The 20,941-nt window shown below is 36.5% G+C and overlaps 3 protein-coding genes across 6 annotated transcripts in view; 2 read left to right on the top strand and 1 right to left on the bottom strand.

Moving 5' to 3' along the window:
* Positions 1–1,374: 1,374 nt before the first annotated feature.
* Positions 1,375–9,189, top strand: LOC103040054 (prostaglandin reductase 1). The gene is made up of 8 exons (XM_007233801.4): positions 1,375–1,565; positions 1,673–1,718; positions 2,125–2,184; positions 3,152–3,334; positions 4,552–4,825; positions 5,994–6,099; positions 6,507–6,625; positions 8,769–9,189. Exons 1-8 carry the CDS (start codon positions 1,460–1,462, stop codon positions 8,877–8,879), a joined length of 1,005 nt encoding a protein of 334 aa, XP_007233863.3. The 5' UTR covers positions 1,375–1,459; the 3' UTR covers positions 8,880–9,189.
* Positions 9,190–11,414: 2,225 nt separating this feature from the next.
* On the top strand, positions 11,415–19,312 carry txn (thioredoxin). The gene is made up of 5 exons (XM_015601438.3): positions 11,415–11,496; positions 13,817–13,921; positions 14,897–14,962; positions 18,485–18,550; positions 18,986–19,312. The coding sequence occupies exons 1-5, from the start codon at positions 11,470–11,472 to the stop codon at positions 19,046–19,048; spliced, it is 327 nt and encodes a 108-aa protein (XP_015456924.3). The 5' UTR covers positions 11,415–11,469; the 3' UTR covers positions 19,049–19,312.
* The window catches only part of svep1 (sushi, von Willebrand factor type A, EGF and pentraxin domain containing 1), a 159,931-nt gene continuing 158,195 nt past the window's right edge, over positions 19,206–20,941 (bottom strand). For all 4 annotated transcript variants that reach the window (XM_022678487.2, XM_022678486.2, XM_022678485.2 and 1 more), the window contains one exon: positions 19,206–19,658. In XM_022678487.2, the coding sequence (XP_022534208.2) occupies positions 19,628–19,658 (31 nt within the window). In that variant the 3' untranslated portion in view covers positions 19,206–19,627. The remainder of the gene's footprint in view (positions 19,659–20,941) is intronic.

The raw sequence follows: 20,941 nt of genomic DNA, 5'->3' as shown, positions 1-20,941 counted from the left end.
AGTCAGCTATACTCAGTACATTCTTAAAATCCACATTATGGAGCCAATAGGCTTTTCTTGTTCAGATGCTACCACCCTGATGAGCAGTCAACATTATCCATTATCATCAAATCCTCCACTAGATGGAGCACAAGTCATGTTTAAAACAGCAGAAATGATCTTTTAACTCAAATTTTGTTTTACCCACACAATAGAAGAATGAGTATGACTATGTATTTACATATATTAAACACACACATATGTATATGTATATACATCTCTGGAAAAAAGTAAGAGCCAACTTTAGTTTCTAAATTAGTTTAACTGATTTTGCTATTTATAGGTATATTGTTGAGTAAAATAAACATTGTTGTTTTATTTTATTTAACTACAGACCAAATTTCTCTCAAATTCCAAATAAAAATATTGTCATTTAGAGCATTTATTTGCAGAAAATGAGAAATGGCTGAAAAAACAAAAAAGCTGCAGAGCTTTCAGACCTCAAACAATAAAGTTCATATTCATACAGATTTAAGAAAGTTCAGAAATCAATATTTGATGGAATAACCCTGTTTTTATAACAGTTTTTATTCATCTTGGCATGTTCTCCTCCACCAGTCTTACACACTGCTTTTGGATAACTTTATGCCACTCCTGGTTCAAAAATATAAGCAGTTCAGCTTGGCTTGATGGCTTGTTATCGTATATCTTCCTCTTGATTCTATTCTAGACTGTTTTTAATTTGGTAAAATCAAAGAAACTCATAATTTTTAAGTGGTCTCTTTTTTTTCAGTGCGGTATAGTTTGCTTGTTTTGTGAGATTGCGCCTTACTACACTAAACACCTATTTATTCTTTTGCTAAATTGACATATATGATTCAGTATGGACGTTTGGACATGCAAAACTTGCTGAATCATCATGACCCAGGTGTAATCCTATAGCACTGGCTATACATTTGCTGGAGACACTGCCTTAACTCTATGCTATCAATTATACACCAGGTATTTAACTGTTATTACACCGGAGTATTGATCCTGCTCACACACACAGTGACACATTCACGAGATAAGCACAACCGCAGTGTACTCATGTACAAACAATGATCTAATACTACATTTACTCACTAACTCACAATCTCATATACGTAATCTACCAGGACAAGACGTTACTTAACCATTAACATGCTCTTAGTAATGCTGCCAAAAGACATGCGCTGGAATCCAGCAGTTTCATTAATAACATGCATTTCTTTAGGGTTCTATTAAGATCTCTGAGCTGACTTAACAGTGATTTGCTGTAGGTATTGTAACTGTCATTAGCCTTTAAGCCTCTTGAACTTTCTACATGGTTCTTTGTTCAAATATCTGCTGTGGTGGGTGGGGTTTTGGGTTAAAAAGCAGAGGCTTTGCATTGCTTGGGCTGAAGTTGGCTTTGGTAAGACTCTGCTGGAAAGGGAAAGCTTGTAACTGCTGCAGAATCATGGTTAAAGCAAAGGTCTGGATCCTGAGGAAGCATTTCGATGGATTTCCAAAGGACAGTGACTTTGAAATGAAAGAGGAGGAACTACCTGAGGTCAAGGATGGAGGTATGTACTATAGGTCTAACTGAATAGTTTTTTATATGAGCTGAACTGGGCTTTGCTGTCAGTGGTGCCTTCATCAGTGGTGATATATTTGTGTTTTTGTTTTTTAGAGGTCATGCTGGAGACAATCTTCCTCAGTCTTGATGCATATATGAGGTAGAGTCCATGTTCTGCTTCCTGTTACTGTGCAGCAACTGGGTATATTTACATGCACTGATTATTTATTAGTTGCACAAATTAGTCAGTTAGAGGCATGGTGAGACTGGGCACTCACTGTAGAAAAATCAGGCTGTCACATTGTATTTTGCATTACATTGATTGTCTTCATATGTTTCGTACCTGTAAAAGCTGAAGTATTCTGTACAATATTGATATTCTACACAACATGAGCACATTTTGAGCAAGTTGTTTGTGTCCATGGAAAAAATGCGTGTAGAACAGGTTAGTACATGAACTCCAGCCTGGTGTTTGTTAAAGGCTTTGTCCCTCTTTTACACAGAAGAATTCTTTAGTGATCACAATCTCTCTAACACAGTTTTGTGCTGTGCTTCTCTCTCTGCAGGGCTTTGAGCAAGGCACTAATAAACGAAGGTGATGTGCAGTTCGGGGGTCAGGTGGCCAAGTAAGATTTCTTACATCTCTTACACTTACAAACCACAATAATATGAAATATGTTGCATTTCTTTTATATATAAACTGTAAATGTGTATCATTGTGTTTACTATGATAACGTACACTGTATCTCTATGTGTTTGTGGATTTCCTTTCTTTTTTTCTGTTTTTTTATCCCATTATCTCCTCAATTTACACAGCCAATTACCCAACCCACTCAATAGGACTCATGTGAAGTCAGCAAACGCCTCTTTATAAACTGTTACTGATGCAGCATTGCTTGGAGGAAAGCGCAGCGTCTCAGTTCCGATAAATCTGCTCTGAGCGACATCACCCTTTGGAGTGATGTGGGGAGAGAGCACCATCTACCCACCCAGAGAGAGCAATGATAATTGTGCTCTCTCAGGGCAGGGCTCCGGCAGCTGATGGCAAGCTGCATAACTGGGATCTGAACCAGCGAAGCCTGCTGGAGCACTCAAAGCCCTATGGATTTCCATTCCAACAAGTCCTATGTAAAGCTACTATAAGCTCCACTTATCGCTGCCACAGATGAACAAATGCACTCACACAGCTTGTCTATCCTCTGAACATAAAAACTGCCAATTAAATAGGACTCTGTGGGGCAGAAGAACAAAAACAAACCTACCTACAAACCTATTGGCACCATGCCCGTCAACAGAGCATTGAGCTGTGGAGCAGTGGAACTGTGTTCTCTGGAATGATGGTGCTCCATTTAATGAATTTGGGATGAGATAAGGAGTTGGAGATGAGTCAGGGTGGTGATTATCCAACATTCTGACCTCACTAAAGCTCTTCATCATAAAATGCAATCAAATCCTGACAGCAATGCTCCAAAATCTAGTAGAAAAAAACAAAAGCAGAATAAATAATACCAAAAAGGGTTTTGTCAGTAGGTGATTCATTTTAATGCTAAATTAAACACCAGCTCTTTGTTCTGACACTGTTTTTGGTTGCAGGGTGATTCAGAGTAAGAATCCAGCGTATCCTGTGGGCTGTTACGTGCTGGCTCCATGTGGGTGGAGGACGCACAGTGTGACCAATGGAAACGGATTATTTGGCCAGATCATGACTCGTGTTCTTCCTGATTGGCCCCAAGACATTTCACTGTCAATGTCCCTTGGTGCCCTAGGGATGACTGGGTAATGTAGTCTTATTATAAGCCGATGTTTAAAATCACTGTTAAAAAGTTTGAAATCATTATTTCCAATATCAAACCATCATTTTACTTTAATACATGACTTTGTTCTGTACACTCTTTGCACTGTACACAAGAAGTGTGTACTGTTAAGCTTGCAAATATGTTTGAACCAAACCCAAGATAAAATGCTCATTATAAAACAAGTGAGTATATAGATGCAAAAGGTCAGAATCTGCTATTCACATTTACAGCTCTGGAGACCAGCCAATCAGTTTCTCTGATTTGGCTATTTAAAGGTATATGTTTGAGTGAAATGAACATTGATGTTCTATTCTATAAACTACAGACAACATTTCTTTCAAATTCCAAATAAAATATTGTCATTTAGAGCATTTATTTGCAGAAAATGAGAAAAAGAAAACAGAGGCAGAGCTTTCAGACCTCAAATAATGCAAAGAAAACATGTTCATATTAATTAATTTTTAAAAGTTTAGAAATCAATATTTGGTGGAATAACCCTGGTTTTTAATCACAGTTTTCATGCATCTTGGCATGTTCTCCTCCACCAGTCTTTTACACTGCTTTTGGATAACTTTATGCCATTCCTGGTGCAACAATTCAAGCAGTTCAGTTTGGTTTGATGGCTTTTGATCATCCATCTTCCTCTTGATTAAATTGCAGAGGTTTTTAATCTAGTAAAATAAAATAAAAAACTATATATATATTAATTGGAAGGTTCAGTATAAATAAATGTGCTAAATTTGTTGTAATGTTAAAGATGACTTACAATTCACATTGTAAAGTTAAAGCTATAAGGCTGACATATATTGTAAACTATATATAACTATATATATAGACACAGATTTTGATCTGTGATCTTTTATTGTCTAGTTTAAAACATTTGAATCTACATTGTTTACATAGTTAATGTCTGTGATATAAAATAAAAAAATAATATGATAAGTAAATCCAGATTTGTAAAAGGTATTGTCCATTGCAGTAAAACTAAACATATATGTACAGTACATGACATGCCAAAAGTCAATGGTTTGGGAACGCCCAAACCTGAGTAAGTTGTGAGGTGTTATCAGACCAGCGTGCTCATGGGAAGATAATTTAAATTATAATAGAGTTAGAGTGAGGTCTGAGTCAGTAACTTTTTACTAAGTCTCCCCTGTGTTCCTGTGTTCTTGTGTTCCTGTGTTGTTTGTGTGTCAGTCTGACGGCTCTGTACGGTGTGGAGGAGGTGCTGCAGGTGAAGCCGGGTGAGATTGTGCTGGTGAGCGGAGCAGCAGGAGCCGTGGGCACCATGGTGGGACAGATCTGTAAGATGAAGGGCTGTAAGGTGGTGGGATCTGCAGGAAGTGAAGAAAAGGTGTCCTTTCTGAAAGAGGTGGGCTTTGACCACGTCTTTAACTACAGAACTGTATCTTCCCTGGATGAGGCACTGAAGGAGGCGTCACCCGAGGGATACGACTGCTACTTTGAAAATGTATGTACAGTAGGGTGGGTGATAGGGTACCAAAATAATATCACAATAGTTTAGGGTATATTTGCCCCGGACAATGATTCTTGTTAATATAACAAAACATCAATGTTTTAAAAATCTATTTAAAGAATTTACTGTAATACTGCAGTAACTTAATTTGTTATTTAGTTTCATTTAGTATGAATGTAACAGTTTCATACATTAAACAGAAAGAAAGATATAGCAATTAATGTTTGTAAACAGTAATTTACCATGATTTTATATAAAAAATAATAATAGTGTAAAAAACTAAAAATATAACACAAATCTAAAGTGCAGCATATTTAGTGTGTGCATATAAACTGCAAACACTATTAGCAAAATAAATATGGAGTTTTTTTTATTGTGTCAATATTTTTGCATACAATATGATCTGACAGACCCATAATTCACACCAGTAGTTTTACATGTGGAAATTTTGTCCCTTTTGTAGAAAACTTGTACCTAATAGTTTAAAAGTATGTAGAATTTATTACTTTTATATTACTTTATGTTTAGTGTCGTCTACCTATATAATCTATTTTAGTGGTGTTTGACCACCTTTGTACAGGCATTACACACATTACACCATATCTTTATAATCTGTCAGTTTTTACAAAAAAAGTAAATGACAAAGTAGTAAATGGTGAAAATGAGTCTTTTGGTAAAGAATATGACTTTGCAGCTAGTGATATAGTAGATACAGCGCAGGCTGTAGTTTTTATTTTGGGGATCAGTTTTTGTTTCAGTTCTATTTTACGGCCTCTTTTTTAATTGTTAATATATATTATTAATGTATTTTTGTTAATATATAAGCTTGCAATTTGGTGCAGCAAAAATTATATAGTATTTCTTCATACAAATATCTTATTATAGTGTTACATAATTATTAAATATTTAACTCTTTAATATTTGGTCTGCATCCTGCTGTTCTTTCTCAGAGTCGACTACAGAGAAGTCATTTACATTATATGATTTCATGTTTAAATTCCTACTTTGTTTATTACTCTCACATTTAGATGATTTTACATGTCTTAAAGGAATCATTTTTCTGTTGAAGAGATAGAATATCCCGGTAAAGTACAGTAATAATTATGTAGTAATAAGGACCTGTTTCTTATGTATAAATACATTTTATATATGTTATTTGCAGGTGGGAGGACCATTCTTCACTGCAGCCCTGAATCAGATGAAGATGGAGGGACGCATTGCTGTGTGTGGAGCAATCTCACTGTACAATGACAACACGCCACAGATGTGTAGGTGACATCTATTTGCAGACATAATCAAACATCCAGTAGCAGTTTTTATTATTTAGATATGTGGACTAGATAAATAACAAGCTGATCCATTATAAGCTACAGCACCACAGCAGTAATTTAGAGTTATTAGAGCAATCGTATATTATGGTAATTATTAAAGGTGTATTCCAGCATTTTCTAAGATGTTCATTACCTGCTGCCTCATTCAGTTTAGTGTCCACTGACATCAGTGTCCCATTACATAGAAAAGAACTTAAACTTGTGGACCCATTGGGTTCTATTATTATATAAGTCTCATAAAAGTCTATGTGTGTCAAAAAAAGTTCAAGGTCAGAAAGTAGCTGCTTTTGATCAAATGCAGCATTAATAAATGAATACTGTATAATAATTTCACTGTGCTGCAGGTCCATACCCCCACATGGCCCTGCTAACCCGCAGACTTAAAATACAGGGCTTCCAAGCCAATCAGTGGCCTGAAAAAGACGAGGCATCAACCAGACGACTGGTCGCATGGATGAAGGAGGTAAGTGTTTTTATTAATGTGATTTAATTATTATTTATATAAGAAACATTATATAAAACACTGTTATATGGAAAATATTATGCAGGTAAATGATTGATCACCATACATTCCTGGTGTTACGGGTCACATTTTGAATTTGACAAATCCTGTCAAGTCTATTAAGCTCCTCAAATTGCTGTGATATTTAGTTAATTATTTAAGGGTCAAGGCTCAGGGGAAATGTTATCAACTCTGTGATTCAGATGCAGGAGATAAATGACATACAAAAATCAGAAAGTACAGTGATGCTTGAATGTTTGTGAACCCCTTACAATCTTCTATTTTTTCTGCATCAATATGACCTAAAACATAATCAGATTTTCACCCTTGTCCTGCATCTGGGCCAGGGTGGCCTGCCATCACTGATGGAACCATGAATTCTGAATTATATCAGATAATTCTAAAGGAAAAATTCAGGTCATCTGTCCATGAACTGAAACACAAGAGAAGCTGTTTTTATGCATCATGGCATGTTCTCCTCCACCAGTCTTACACACTGCTTTGGATAACTTTATGCCACTCCTGATGCAAAAATTCAAGCAGGTCAGCTTGGTTTGATGGCTTGTGATCATCAATCTGCCTCTTGATTATATTCCAGAGGTTTTTAATTTGGAAAAATGAAAGAAACTGATATAACCATGTATTCTGAATTATATCAGATAATTCTAAAGGATTTTTTTTAGGTCATCTGTCCTTTAACTATATATCACAAGAAGGTGGGTCATGCAGCAAGACAATGACCCTAAGAACACAAGTCTGCCTGCCAAAGAACTTACTGATTAACAGAGAATGACGTTAAAGTTTTGAATGGCCAAGTCAAAGTTGATGTCAAAGCTTCTCTAAGCAGTTTACCAGAAACGTGTAGTTGCACTAATTACTGCAAAGGTGGGTCACACCAGATACTGAAAGCTAAGGTGCACATACTTTATTTCCTCATTAAATAAATAACCCAATATAATACTTTTTATCTTATTTGTTTAATTGAGTTCTCATTGTACACTTTTAGGGCTTGTGTGAAACTCAAGTGAAACTTGTGTGTGAGGTTGTTTTGATCTGTATTCCTGTAATCAGATCTGGTTTTGATGCAGTGCAGTACAGACAGTGAACATTAGGTGGAGCAGTACTACAATATTGATGGAACTTAATGCCTGATGCCTGTTGACAGTTACTGGAAATACATTACAGGCAAAAGTTCTTACAGTAAATCTACCAGTGTAATAATGAACTGTTAGCAGTTTCTCCAGAACAGTGCTGTTCATTTACTGTACTGACTTGTTAAAACCACCCCCCCACACACACACACACACAGATGAATCTGCAATGTATTTCTGCATTTTTACATAGATAAGTACACTATTATATTTCTATAGAAAGGTATTTTGTATATATACATCACTATTGCACTATTTTATCATTTCTTTTGTAGGGTAATACTATAATAACATCAATTACAAAAGCGTATTATGTTACTATAATATATTAGAGCTTTCGTACAACTGACAATTTTTTGAGGCTTATATTTGATATTGTTAAATTACAGATAAATTCAGCTGTCTTCAGCAGACAGACTTATTACCGCTTACACACATCACATCACATCACATCAGTTACCTGCACTTACACTGATCTTCAATAGAGGAAGTGACGTGTCTACAGAAATCAACATTTGGTGGAATAACCCTGGTTTTTAATCACAGTTTTCATGCATTTTGGCATGTTCTCCTCCACCAGTCTTACACACTGCTTTTGGATAACTTTATGCCACTCCTGGTGCAAAACATTAAGCAGCTCATCTTGACGGCTTGTGATCATCCCTCTTCCTCTTGATTATATTCCAGAGGTTTTTATTTGGTAAAATCAAAGAAACTCATCATTTTAAAGTAAGCAGCTACAGTAGGATACTGCAGGAATTTTGTTGTAAATTTACAGAAGGTGTTAACAGTGATTACGTATATCAATAGGCCTGAATCTAAGACAGAACTAATCATCTGCACATTGAAAATGTGTATTTAAAAGCAAATTATACAGTTTTTTTTTCCAGAAATGCAAAGGTTTTATAGTTATGATGTCTGAGTTTATATATTCTGGTGTTTCTGCTCTGCAGGGTAAGATAAAGGCGAAGGAAAAAATCACTGAGGGCTTTGAGAACACCCCCGCCGCCTTCATCCGCATGCTGAAAGGGACAGACCTGGGAAAAGCTCTTGTTAAAGTGTAGTGTTTACAGGCAGATAAAGCACACCTTGTACACTCTGTAACAGTTTAATGTGCGGGTAAACTACTGTATGAATTTGTATCTGTGATTCACATCTGATTGATATGTTCACTGCTATTGTTTAGACTCTTTTAATCGAGCATTTTGGAACTAGCACTGCTGAGGAGGATGGCAGAAGGCAATGAGGGGAATTATCTTTTTTATATATTTTTTAGAACTGTTCAATTGTCTTGTTGTTTTAGCAGAGTGATTCTCAAACATTTTAAATCATGTACCATCTGTGATCAAATTAAACTGATCATCAAAAAACCTACTGGGTTTACTCTTTGGGCCTCACACGCTTTAACATTTTTTAAACAATTATTCAGCTATTAATTCTAATGCAAAAACATGGATTGTGGAGTTCCACATGGTTCTGAATATTGCTTTTTTGGTTGTTTTACATATTTTAAGGTTGATGATGGAAAAACAACCTATTCTTTTGCCTAATAGGCATCGGTTAGTGTTACAATTAATCAACATTAATTTAAAGGTTTTGAATGGTTGGGGATCTTATACAACCACAATTCTTTTAGACAAACGTATTATTATTATTATTATTATTATTATTATTATTATTATTATTATTATTATTATTATTATTATGTAAATGCCCCTTTTTTACACGGAAAACACAGTACATGCTATAAGAAAATAATACAAACAACATATACACTACTAGTCAAATTTATGTAAAAACTTTAATACTAAAATCATCAAAACTATAAAGAAATACATGGTATTAACAGTGAATAAATATTTAAAAAACCCTGGTGCCAATATAAAAAGTCTATTATAAGCATTAAAATAAGATCTGTGTTTCGTATCCATGCCAGATCTAGGGTTTTTTGGAGTAGGGGCTCATCAAGGGGCCAAGTATTATTTCACCAGTCACACCATGTTCAAACACTTGAATGTAATTTTAAAAAGCTTACAGAGTCATATCTATGAAGATACTTTTCTGCCAAAAGTTTTAACACAAAAAAACAAAACAAAACAAAAGATGCAGTCAACAATTTAAGAATCAATAGGAAAAAAAATAAATAGAGTATGTTGCAAATTCGAAACAGAAGCAATATTTCAGTTATATATATAAATGATTTAGGTATATATTTTGCCCATTTTTAATTTAATTTTTGTGTTTCTGTGGACTTTGCTGCTAAATTCTGATTGCGGGCCCCGCCCCTAGAACCGACAGGCCCCGCCTACTCCTCTCCGGTGGCGCGGGCGCTGCTGTAGAGCGGTGACGTCACACGCTCCGCACAGAAATCCCGGAATGTGCAGAAGTGTTTAGTCACGGTGACAGAAGCACAGCAGAGTTTCAGTTTTACTCCTTTTTTTACTCCAAAACGCACTTTAAAGACATTTTTACAGTGTTATTCCCTCACTAATCAGCACCAGACCACCACACACTCCACACAGCTCCGCGCCTGCTCTCCACAGTATCCTGAATGTTTATAAAGCGCGTGTTTTCAGCGCTCAGTGCTTCTTCAGCTCCCGCAGGAAAATCATTTTGTTTTCCGCCTGCTATTGGCTGATAGCTTAAGCCCATTTCGCTCTTGATTTTAGTTTTGACCGTAAAATACCAATATGTTAATAAAATTAGATGACATAAAAATTTAAATTAAATTAAATTACATACATATATTTTTTTGTTAAATTACAAAATTTTGAGTAAATAATTTAATTCCAAATATTTTTTTTAATTTGTGAGAATAGAAAACGAGAAAGGTGTTTTATATTTTATTTTAGCCATTTCAGTTCAATTTTTAGATTTTATGGCTGTATTTGCCTCCTGTAGTTACAGTGGTCTAAGCTGTGTATCATTTATTATTAAAATAGTATCATTTATTATTAAAATAGATTAATTTCATTGATTCACTTACAATAAAATGTGAATACTCTGTAAAGAACAACTCTCCGATTTTACAAAAATTGACAAAAAAAAGGGAGTGCATTTTTTGCAGCATATGACGATTATATTATATTAAAAGATTATATTTGCATATTGGTGCTATTGTGATTTTATTGTGTAAACTTTTACATCAACATCTGGTTTGGTAAATCAGTTGTACTACTTTCTTTTTAAGTTACATATGTTGTTTTCCCCTGTACTTTATTAACGTTTTTTTTTTTTTTACCTGTCTGCTCTAATATTATCTGGAGATCTTTGCATGTTCTCCTCCACCAGTCTTACACACTGCTTTTGGATAACTTTATGCCTTTTCTCCAGCTGCCAAAATGTAAGCAGTTCAGTTTGGTTTGATGGCTTGTGATCATCCATCTTCCAATTGATTATATTCCAGAGGTTTTTAATTTGGTAAAATCAAATAAACTCGTAATGTTTAAGTGGTCTCTTTTTTCAGAGTTGTTTATGTGTATTAGCCTCGCTTTGCCCGAAAACGGGTGGGCGGAGGACAGATGACGGGTGTGTATTGTGTCTGCTGATTGGCTCACTGTGTAAGGGGGTGTGTCTGTTAGGATGTTAGGAGCCCCTATAAACAGTGTTCAGCACAGGAGGAGGGAGCGCAGGAGCTGGAAGTGACTTGTAAACATGCCGGTCATTACAATCGAGGATAAGGTAACATTTTAAACTATCTTTAATGGGTTGTTAAGCTCGATAGAGGCAGTGGAACAGGTCTTCTTATGCGTATCTGGGTTGTAATATTTGTTATTTATTGTTTTTTCTGCAGTTTAAAATCAGATCGTTTCTCTTTTTCAGTGGGTTTCTTATGGTTGGTTGCAGTGGTGTTTCACTGTGCCTGGCAGTACAGTAATCAAGTGTGTGTGTATACTAACCTGTAGGAGAAGAGATAAATCCTGTGTTTCTCAGGGTTTTAACACTTTAAACAGTTTAACCCTCTCATTTGAGTGACTTCTAGAAGATACAGTACTCTTACATCATTCTTAGACAGCTTGTTGTTGTGTGTATCTGGGTGGAGGGTGGGGTTGGCTTGGTGATCAGTTTGGAACTTGATCAATAATGGATAGATTTGCTTGATTAAACCTTTTCACTGATTTTAACTTTGAGTTAAAATGAATGATCAAAGGTCAGCACTCAGAGTCCAGGTCACTGAGGTCTTTTTTAAAAGATCTTTAGATTACAATTTAACTCATTCAGTACCATAGAGAGTGCTACTCCGTGCCATATTTTATTAGATAATAGTCAGTCAGCATCAGTAGATATATGAAAAGGCTTGTGCCTACATCTAAAGTTCCCTAACTTTAAAACGAATCGGAAGATTAAGTTAATTGTACTTTAGAAACTCAAATAAATTAGGTCGGAATAACCCAAAGTCAGGAGTAATATCATGATTTAAAAAACACTACAACACCCTCCACATTTATTGGCACTCCTCGTTTTTTATAATGTAGGACCACAATGCAAAAAGTGCATTTATTCTTTGGGAAAAAAACACATTGATCCACACTAAATCTTCTCCTATAACATTTCACAAGATGAGAGAATACAGAGAGACAGATCTTCCACCATGACTCTTTGCACAACCTCTCTAAACTGTCCAGTTCTGGGTTCTCTCCTCTTCAGCTCACAGGTTTTAAACTGGGTTTCTAGGGGGTTTCTGAGATGGCTATGGGAGGAGCTTGAGTTTGTGTCTGGTGAGTCATGTTTGTACAGATGTGGTCACAGGTTTAGAGTCATTGTCTTGCTAAAAGACCCAGTGATGACACATCTTAAACTTAGCAAAGGCCACCAGACCTTGACCCAAAATGTCCTGATATTACAAAGAGTTCATGATGCCATGGACTCTAATCAGGTTCTCTGGGGCTTTGGAGGAGAAACAGGCCCACAGCATCACTGATTTTCCCCCATACTTCAGGGTGGACATGAGGTGTATCAGAAGAAATGAATTACTAATTAAAGATTCCTATACATTTTAAACAACTTTAAAATCGACATTTATTTTCTAGTAATTTTAGGTGCCAATAATTGGTGTTATTTATTTATTTTTTTATTTATTCACTGGAATTTAATGTTATATTTGCTACAATTTTCAGTGTGAGATTATACTTATAAAATAAATATGTTACTTATTTTAAGGCTTTTAACAAATCTTATCCAGTGGTGCAAATACTTGTGGAGTGCTGCATATCATGATAATATCTTTAAATGTCAGTCGAATTTAATATTTAGTTGCTCTTTGAATAATCAACATACAATGTCAGCATCATATTGATATGAAAGGTATGGTGACAAATCCGAGTGAGCACATTCTAGAGTGTCAAATTCTAATGCTGTTAGAAGTCAAAGTGTTAATTAACCAGAGCTCAACATAACCAAAATTTAACACCTGTCTAATTTTAGAATCTTGTCATTGCCTTTATGACATAAAGTGAATGTGGTGCCTGCTGAGAAAACATCAGTTTATGTATTATTATTATTATTATTATTATTATTATTATTATTATTATTATTATTATTATTATTATTATGTACCCAGCCTATTATGATGCTTACAGAAGTGTTGCAAGGTGTGCAATGTTTCAAAATATAAATCTTTAAAAAAACGTTGTAGCTGTAGGTAAGCATTTATTTATTATAAATAGAATATAAGCATAGATTTATTTCCATCAGAAGCATTATGTTATTTTTCCTGATTGTACTCCAGAGTTTAATATCCTGGAGTGAGAGATACAGTAATATCCGGGTATAATAGGCTTTAATTAACTGTGATTGTAAACACTAGGCGTTCCAGCAACCACACGGATCCACCCCTGGATTGCCGATCTGCCAGTGTGTTGTGTACCATTGACCATTTCATAATGTTTGGTGATGGTAGTCCCAAACACAGTGTGGCTCAATGTGTTTTTGGTGCACTATTTAATTTTTTTTGGCATGTGACAGTATAACACGCTTTTCCATCTCTTCTCTTTCTGATCAGGATAGCTTTGATAAAGCGCTGCGGGATGCAGGAAGCAAGCTGGTGGTGGTGGATTTCACAGCCACATGGTGCGGCCCCTGCAAGATGATCGCCCCTTACTATAAAGTAAGTCTAAAGCTCCGTGATGGTCACTCTCTCTCTCTCTCTCTTTCTCTCTCTCTCTCTCTCACTCTCTCTCTATTTCTCTCTCTCTCTTTCTCTCTCTCTCTCTCTCTCTCTCTCTCTCTCTCTCTCTCTCTCTCACTCTCTCTATTTCTCTCTCTCTCTGTCCAGCATCTGCAGATGTCAGGACAGTAATGAGATTTCCTCAGAGGCTTTTGCAATCATCTTGAGCAGCGCTGCATTTATGCTTCATTGTCATGGCAATCACAGGGGAAGCCTCTGAGAAAGAGATAATAAGCAGAGAGAAAGAATAGAGAGAGAGAGTGATCCATAAGGGGGTGAATGGAGAGAAGGCATGAGCCTAGGAGCAGAGAAAAAGAATAAACAGAGGGAGGGAGATGTATAGAAGTAAACAAAGAGGATGAGAACAAGTAAAAAAATAGAGGGAAACAGACGGTAATGTGTGTGTGTGTGTATATATATATATATATATATATATATATATATATATATATATATCAATGGTGTGCAGTGCAGTGCCAATATGTGCATATAAATCATTACATAATATTTAATCAGAAAAAATATTTTTTACTTATCGTAAGTGTAAGCATATAATCATAAATTAACTAAAATAAAAAACAGCAACTAATCCAAAGCATTACATATAGTGGTAGAGAGGGAGAGATAGAGGCAGGGAGGAAGAATAAAAATAGAATGAATGAATAGTGGGAGAGATGAGATGGATAGCGGGGGGTAAGTTTGGAGGTAGAGTAAGTAAATACTCCTCTTCCTCGTTCACTAAGTGAAGATGAGTAAGCGTGCAGTAATGATTTCCTCTCAGTAAATATACAGTAAAGACTGTTAATAAGGGTTGGCGATGGTTCAGCACTATTCTGTACTGACAGTGCACTGCTGCTGCTGCTGCTGCTGCAGACGTTTCACTCTCTCCTCTTCTCTCCTCTCCTCTCTCCTCAGGAACTGTCTGACAACCCTCAGAACAGCAACGTGGTGTTTCTTAAGGTGGACGTGGACGATGCACAGGTAAGACTTCCATGTGACTGATGTGCAGATAATACCACCTTAAACCTGAACAGCTCCAGGGGCCTGAGGTTGTGTTCCCCCATGTCTGTGTGGGTTTCCTCTTGAGTATTCTGAGTTTCTTCTCACTTTCTAAAAAACCTACCACACCCTGAGGCACGCAGGCGTGCATGCGATGCCCTGTTCAATGGGTGTTTCTGCTCGTCTCCAGTAATTCTGACTAGACAAAGCAGCTTTACAGAGATATGTGTCCAAGTCTCTTCTGAGTAAGCACTAAGGTAACAGTGGTAACATGAGATTAGGCGATGGATTTTTCAATACATATTCAAATTATTTCAGCCCTAGTTATAAATGATCAAAGTTTAATTTAGTCAATGAGATGCTTCATGTCTGAGCCCCTGTTTACCCTTCATGTTACCCTGATCATTTCATGTGTCCTAAGCAGGAGAGGAAGAATAGAGGGAGAGATAGAGGCAGAGAGGAAGAATAAAGGGAGAGATGGAGGGAACTAGAGGCAAAGAGGAAGAATAGAGGGACAGCTAGAGGAAGACAGGAAGAATAGAGGGAGAGCTAGAGGTAACTTGAGGCAGAGAGGAAGAATAAAGGGAGAGCTAGAGGTAACTTGAGGCAGAGAGGAAGACCTTATCAGGATACAATCCAGATACTAGTCATGAACTACATGAAATGACCAGATAAAGAAACGCTCAATCAGCTCCCCCTTCTGCCCCACCCCTAAACCCATACATCACACAGTGCCCCTCCCAAACTACTCCTCCCATTTATTAGCAGTTTCCAAATTTAAGCTGAGAATGGAGTCAGGTAAAATCAGAGGGATTAATTACCGATTAAAACAGAGAGTTTAGGAATGAGGAGACTGACTGCTGTATGAATGGTGTTTCTCCTAACGCTAATCATGGCGCTCATTTATGGATAAAGTCCTGCCTTTTAAAAAAGAGCCAATCAGAGCATTACTGCTTGTGTAGAGAGCAGAGGAGAGTCAGCAAATGTTTTCGATGTGGGGAAGCCAACCTCTCTGTTGGAGATAGGCGCAGGCTCGGTTGCCACAACAAGCTGCGAAACCCTGTTATTTGTGCATTTTTGGGCCAAGCATTACACCTACTGATGAAGTTTTTTGCCAGATTTTATCAGTGATGTAAAATGTATTGTCCAAATGCCAGTTCGGCCTTCAGTTTAGAGTACTTTGATCGATTCATTTTCCAGTTTCTAACATGCAGTACCTTAGATTTGCTGCGTATTTGCATGCATTTAGATCAGGGGCGAAATGGTTCACCCTCTCCGCTTTTAGACTCTTTGCCCCTTTTTTTTTTGCGCTATAACTGCACACCCTCTCCGCTTTTAGACTCTTTGGCCCGTTTTTTTGCGGTACAACTGCGCACCCTCTCCGCTTTTAGAATCTTTGGCCTGTTTTTCTGTGCTACAACTTCACTCTCGCCGCTTTTAGACTCTTTGGCCCGTTTCTGACACCTAGCGTTCAAATTTTGAATCTCACAACAGCGGGCCAACTTTCATTCTATTTCTAAAATACCTCGCGGGCCGTCGTTTGGACACCCCTGATTTAGATAAACCTTTTCTTGTCTGGACACCAGCGTATCAGATGCAGTCTGTCATTCCTGCTGACGGGTTGCTGTGGTGTCGGCTGAATGCTTGCCTTATTTGATGCAGGGATAGCAGTCTGAGAGGATATAGGCGGTTGTTCAGTGTTGTCAGGATTTTATTAGAGCAGGCTGTGGCTGTGGTTGTGGTTTGTCAGGGTTATTGTTTGTCAGGGGCGTTGGTATGACTACAAGGTGTGTTTTCTCACATGCAAAGCAACTGAATTATCTAGTGTGTGTGTGTGGGAGGGTAGAGGTGTCGATGCTTCTTGACAGGATTTACTTGATGAGCTTTAAAATGTTTTCTGTTTGTTGAAATGTCAAAACTAGAGGATGAAATCATTTCATTCTGTGTGACATTTAAAACTCCAGTCAGTGCAGAAACAGTCCAGTCTGACGTTAGGAGATAGGGCTCGTTTGAGACTGTCTGGTTCTTGTGAAGTGTGTTAAGCAGCAGGGCAGCGTTCACATTCAAATGAAGTCAGTCCCTTTTGCATTCTGAGATCCTTCAGAGATTAAAGAGTGAAGCAGCTCATCTGGAGAGAGTGAACAGAAGCATTTCTGCACTGTTAGTGGTTTCAGTCTCTCCAGCGCTTCATCATGTTCATATTTTCCAGTGCATCATTTCTTTTAGCACTAAAAAGACAATAATTCACATGTGCTTATACTGAAATAACATGTTTCAAATAACATTACTTTATTTAGAACAAACAACAAACACATAAAATGAGCAAAACCATGAGCTTATCTTATTTGAGCATATTTGAGTCACTATATCTTATTAAAAAGGTGTTAATCTTAACCCAACCTGATTGTGCCGTCTCTACCAATCAGCAAAGCCATGATAGGCTAATAAAATCTACTATAGGTCACGGTGTCTTTCAGTACAAAGCCTATTCATTTCTCATTTGTATTTCACTCGATACATGTGCATTGTTTTGATGCATTTCTTAAAGGTAAACAACAGCATATTAATAATATTATTATATATTAAGAGTTTTTGATGAATGTATGAATTATGTAAATGTGTACAACAGATTTGTTTTGTTATAATTATTTTGGGCTTGTGGTTTGTATTTTGATTATTTCCTCTCAGACTTTTCATACAGGTCTATATTTAAAACAATATAAATGTTTATAATATATAAATAAAAGAAATATTGTTTAAAAGGCAAAATGGCACAAATACAAATACAGTGTTGCATAGATTTTTGGCTTGGTGAGGATTTTAAAAGGTTATTGGACATTTTTAACAAATCAGCTGCCAGTAGTCAATAGACTTGCCCTTTGTTGATTGGTAAGGCTTGGTTGTATGCCTCAATCTTCCACTGTATTGTTTGTTATTTTTTTCTTTCTTAGTGCACGCTTATAAAAAAAAACAGTTTTGGACTCACTACTGAATACAAAATTGTTGCTGTCATGCCTTTGGCCTCGTATCTTTAAAATGGCAACTTTACAGCAAAAAGAAAAAAAAAACTTCTAAACTTTCAGTGGGAGTCAATGTAAAATAATCTACTCAAGGCATATTGGAGCGTTTGCATTTTCCTTTCATCATGAAAAAGAAGCTTCTTTTTCTAATTATTCTGCTGCTAATTTATTTTGATGCCATTCAGTAGTTTCAGCAACACTGTATATGCATGATTTTAGTAAAGGCATCAGTATTTGTAAAGGAAAATGTGTTATAGGACTGCATTTATAAGAGGTGCTCTGAATATTTGCTTTGTTTGTTTGATTGATTTTTGTATGTTGAAACAGCTGCGAAACCTCGGTCTCATCACGCAGAGCACATGCCAAAATGAAAGGATGATATTAAAGATTGATATCAGTTAGCTTAGTGCTGAAAGACCATTCATATCACCTAATATGAGCACTCTCTCTCTCTCTCTCTCTCTCTGTCTCTCTGTTTCTCTAGGACGTAGCCGCTCATTGTGAAATCAAATGCATGCCAACTTTCCACTTCTACAAGAATGGAAAAAAGGTGAGTCCTCATGTTTTCTGATGTTTTTTGATGAAGATCTGAAGATTTTCTGAAATTTACTGCATAACTGCTCTCATATTTGTATGCATGACATTTACTTAAAGCCCCTATCCTTATTGACTTACAAGATTAATCATATTACACAAATGGACCAATGTAGGGTTAGGAGTCTTGCCCAAGGGTTCTTATTATTCACCCAGGATAAGAACTGAACCGCAGTATCACACACAATGTGGTAGATCACTGGAGGGTAGTGATGTTCATTGTGTCACAAAAACCACAACCTTGGTCTTAGTTCTAGAACAAGTTAATCATTGTTTCACATAAAGCATTTTATATAGACAAGAAAAAAATAATGGATTATTTTACAGAATAATTAATTATACATGTATGAATGTGAAACGCAATGAAAATGATCATCCCTTCTGCTTACAGATTGACGAATTTTCCGGAGGCAACAGAGATAAACTGGTAGAAATACTTAATAAACATAAATGAAGCAGCACACACGCAAACACACACACACACACACACATTACAATGTCTTAACTGTCCCTTGCAGAAAGCTGTATTGCAATCTCCTCATTCTCTACCACCAAACTACTGCCCCTTTCTCCAGCCCAGCCTTTTACAAATAATGTTCTTTTGTGTTTAGTTTTCCTTTTTTTTTTTTTTTTACGTTTTGCTTGCCATAAATGACATATGTATGTATGTTATGAATTTTTTATAGCAGACTCAATAAATAAGATATGATGACGAACAGTTCTGTGTATGACGCTGAAGTGATCTAAGCACACCTACTTTCTGTAGAGTTGTATTTTCTGCTTTAATAAAAATGTGAAAAGGATAGTTTATACACATATACACTGGACAATCACATTAAAGATTTTACACATCGTACAAGATCATGTATGTATATAGCAGCAGCATATACTTAATACTGTTTTATTTTCTATATGAAAAAATACAGCTTTAATTTACAAAACACTTATTGGAATTTTCCGGAGGGCGTTGGGGGGTGGGAGCACTGTTTACTCTGCGCTGTCTTCTGCGCTGTCTTCTGTGCTGAGTGGGGAATTAAAAATGAAAATATCCTGGTTTTCTTTTCCTAAAAAAACCCCCAGAAAAACAGTGGTTAAAAGATCAATCACATTTTGAATTCTAACCTGGTTTGCACTGAACTGAATCACATATTTTTCACATGGTGTTCTATCCTGAGTTTCAGTATATTGAGATCTACTCAGCAATACAATGAGGCCTGAATCCACAACAGAGTTTTAACACGTCACTTTAACACTCTATGCTACAGGTTTCTTTGTGCAGATGTTGTAATCTGGGGTAAAGTGGAAAGAGCAGTAGACTAGTAGACAAGTAAAATGTTAAAAGGTTTAGACCCTGTCATAATCATCATAATGTTGATGTAATGCATTATTTTCCGAAATGGCAACTTTACAGGAGATAAGAAAATAAATCTCCTTAAACATTAATGGAAGTCAATGTAAAAAAAAATATATATGTGTTATAGGGTTGCTATAAACGCTGCCATGTTTGTTTATAGGAACATGCCATCACTGATATCTTGTTCGGTGCACAGATAGCGCTCACACTGCAAGCGTGTGGTGCTTGAGTCCAGGTGAACCGTGTTCTGGCCCACTTTCAAGTAGACCAGGGCATGGTTTAATGTACCGCTCACAGGCACGGTTTGGAAGGACCACACTAGTCAAACGAGCCGTGCTTAGGGAGGTAACCATGCCCGGGCATTGCACGGATTGCCTAGTGTGAGTACACCCTTAGATCAGATAAGCTACACATGCAATTAGTGTTGCAACCTTAAAACCTTACCTGCATCATTATTAAGTGTTAAAGTTGTAACAGTGTCTAATAGCTTCAAAAATGAGAAATCTTCCTTTTTAACCTTAATCCCATTCTAATAATAAACAACGGAGAGCTAGCCCAACTTTCTACAACATACAATAAAGTAAGTGGCTTCTGTACCCAAAGAAACTAAATTTCTTGCTAGCTACAGAAACATGTTTTATGCTTGTTATGAAGAAAAGGGCTATAAAACATTGTAACCACACTTTACTAAGGTAATGCACTGGTTTTGTTGTTCACTTTTCAGTTTATTAATATCATCCACCTCGAATTCCCCTGCGATTCTTCTGTAGATTCTTCTGTAGACCTTAAATGCAGAAGTCTCAGTGACTGATGTTGCACCATTTAAGCTGGAACAGAAAATGTAGCTAGCTAGCTACTGAAACATGCTACTAGTGTTTTTGCTTGTTATGAAGAATAGGGATATAAAACATTATAAATACTTTAAATTATTTAATGCAATGTCTGTCATTTTTAATCATGAAAATACTTTGAGCAATTGTCGGTTTATTTGCT

The sequence above is a fragment of the Astyanax mexicanus genome, chromosome 8, assembly GCF_023375975.1.
Source record: "Astyanax mexicanus isolate ESR-SI-001 chromosome 8, AstMex3_surface, whole genome shotgun sequence".
Classification (NCBI taxonomy): domain Eukaryota; kingdom Metazoa; phylum Chordata; class Actinopteri; order Characiformes; family Acestrorhamphidae; genus Astyanax; species Astyanax mexicanus.
Note: the sequence above shows the minus strand (reverse complement) of the source record. Positions and strands in the feature narration are given on the sequence as shown.

Excerpts from the sequence above, each read along its gene's own strand:
- LOC103040054 (XM_007233801.4), top strand. The coding sequence starts at position 1,460 with ATGGTTAAAGCAAAGGTCTGGATCCTGAGGAAGCATTTCGATGGATTT. Across the intron at positions 1,566-1,672 it reads ACCTGAGGTCAAGGATGGAG|AGGTCATGCTGGAGACAATC; the intron begins GTATGTACTATA and ends TTTGTTTTTTAG. Across the intron at positions 3,335-4,551 it reads GGTGCCCTAGGGATGACTGG|TCTGACGGCTCTGTACGGTG; the intron begins GTAATGTAGTCT and ends TTTGTGTGTCAG.
- txn (XM_015601438.3), top strand. The coding sequence starts at position 11,470 with ATGCCGGTCATTACAATCGAGGATAAG. Across the intron at positions 11,497-13,816 it reads TCATTACAATCGAGGATAAG|GATAGCTTTGATAAAGCGCT; the intron begins GTAACATTTTAA and ends CTTTCTGATCAG. Across the intron at positions 14,963-18,484 it reads TGGACGTGGACGATGCACAG|GACGTAGCCGCTCATTGTGA; the intron begins GTAAGACTTCCA and ends CTGTTTCTCTAG.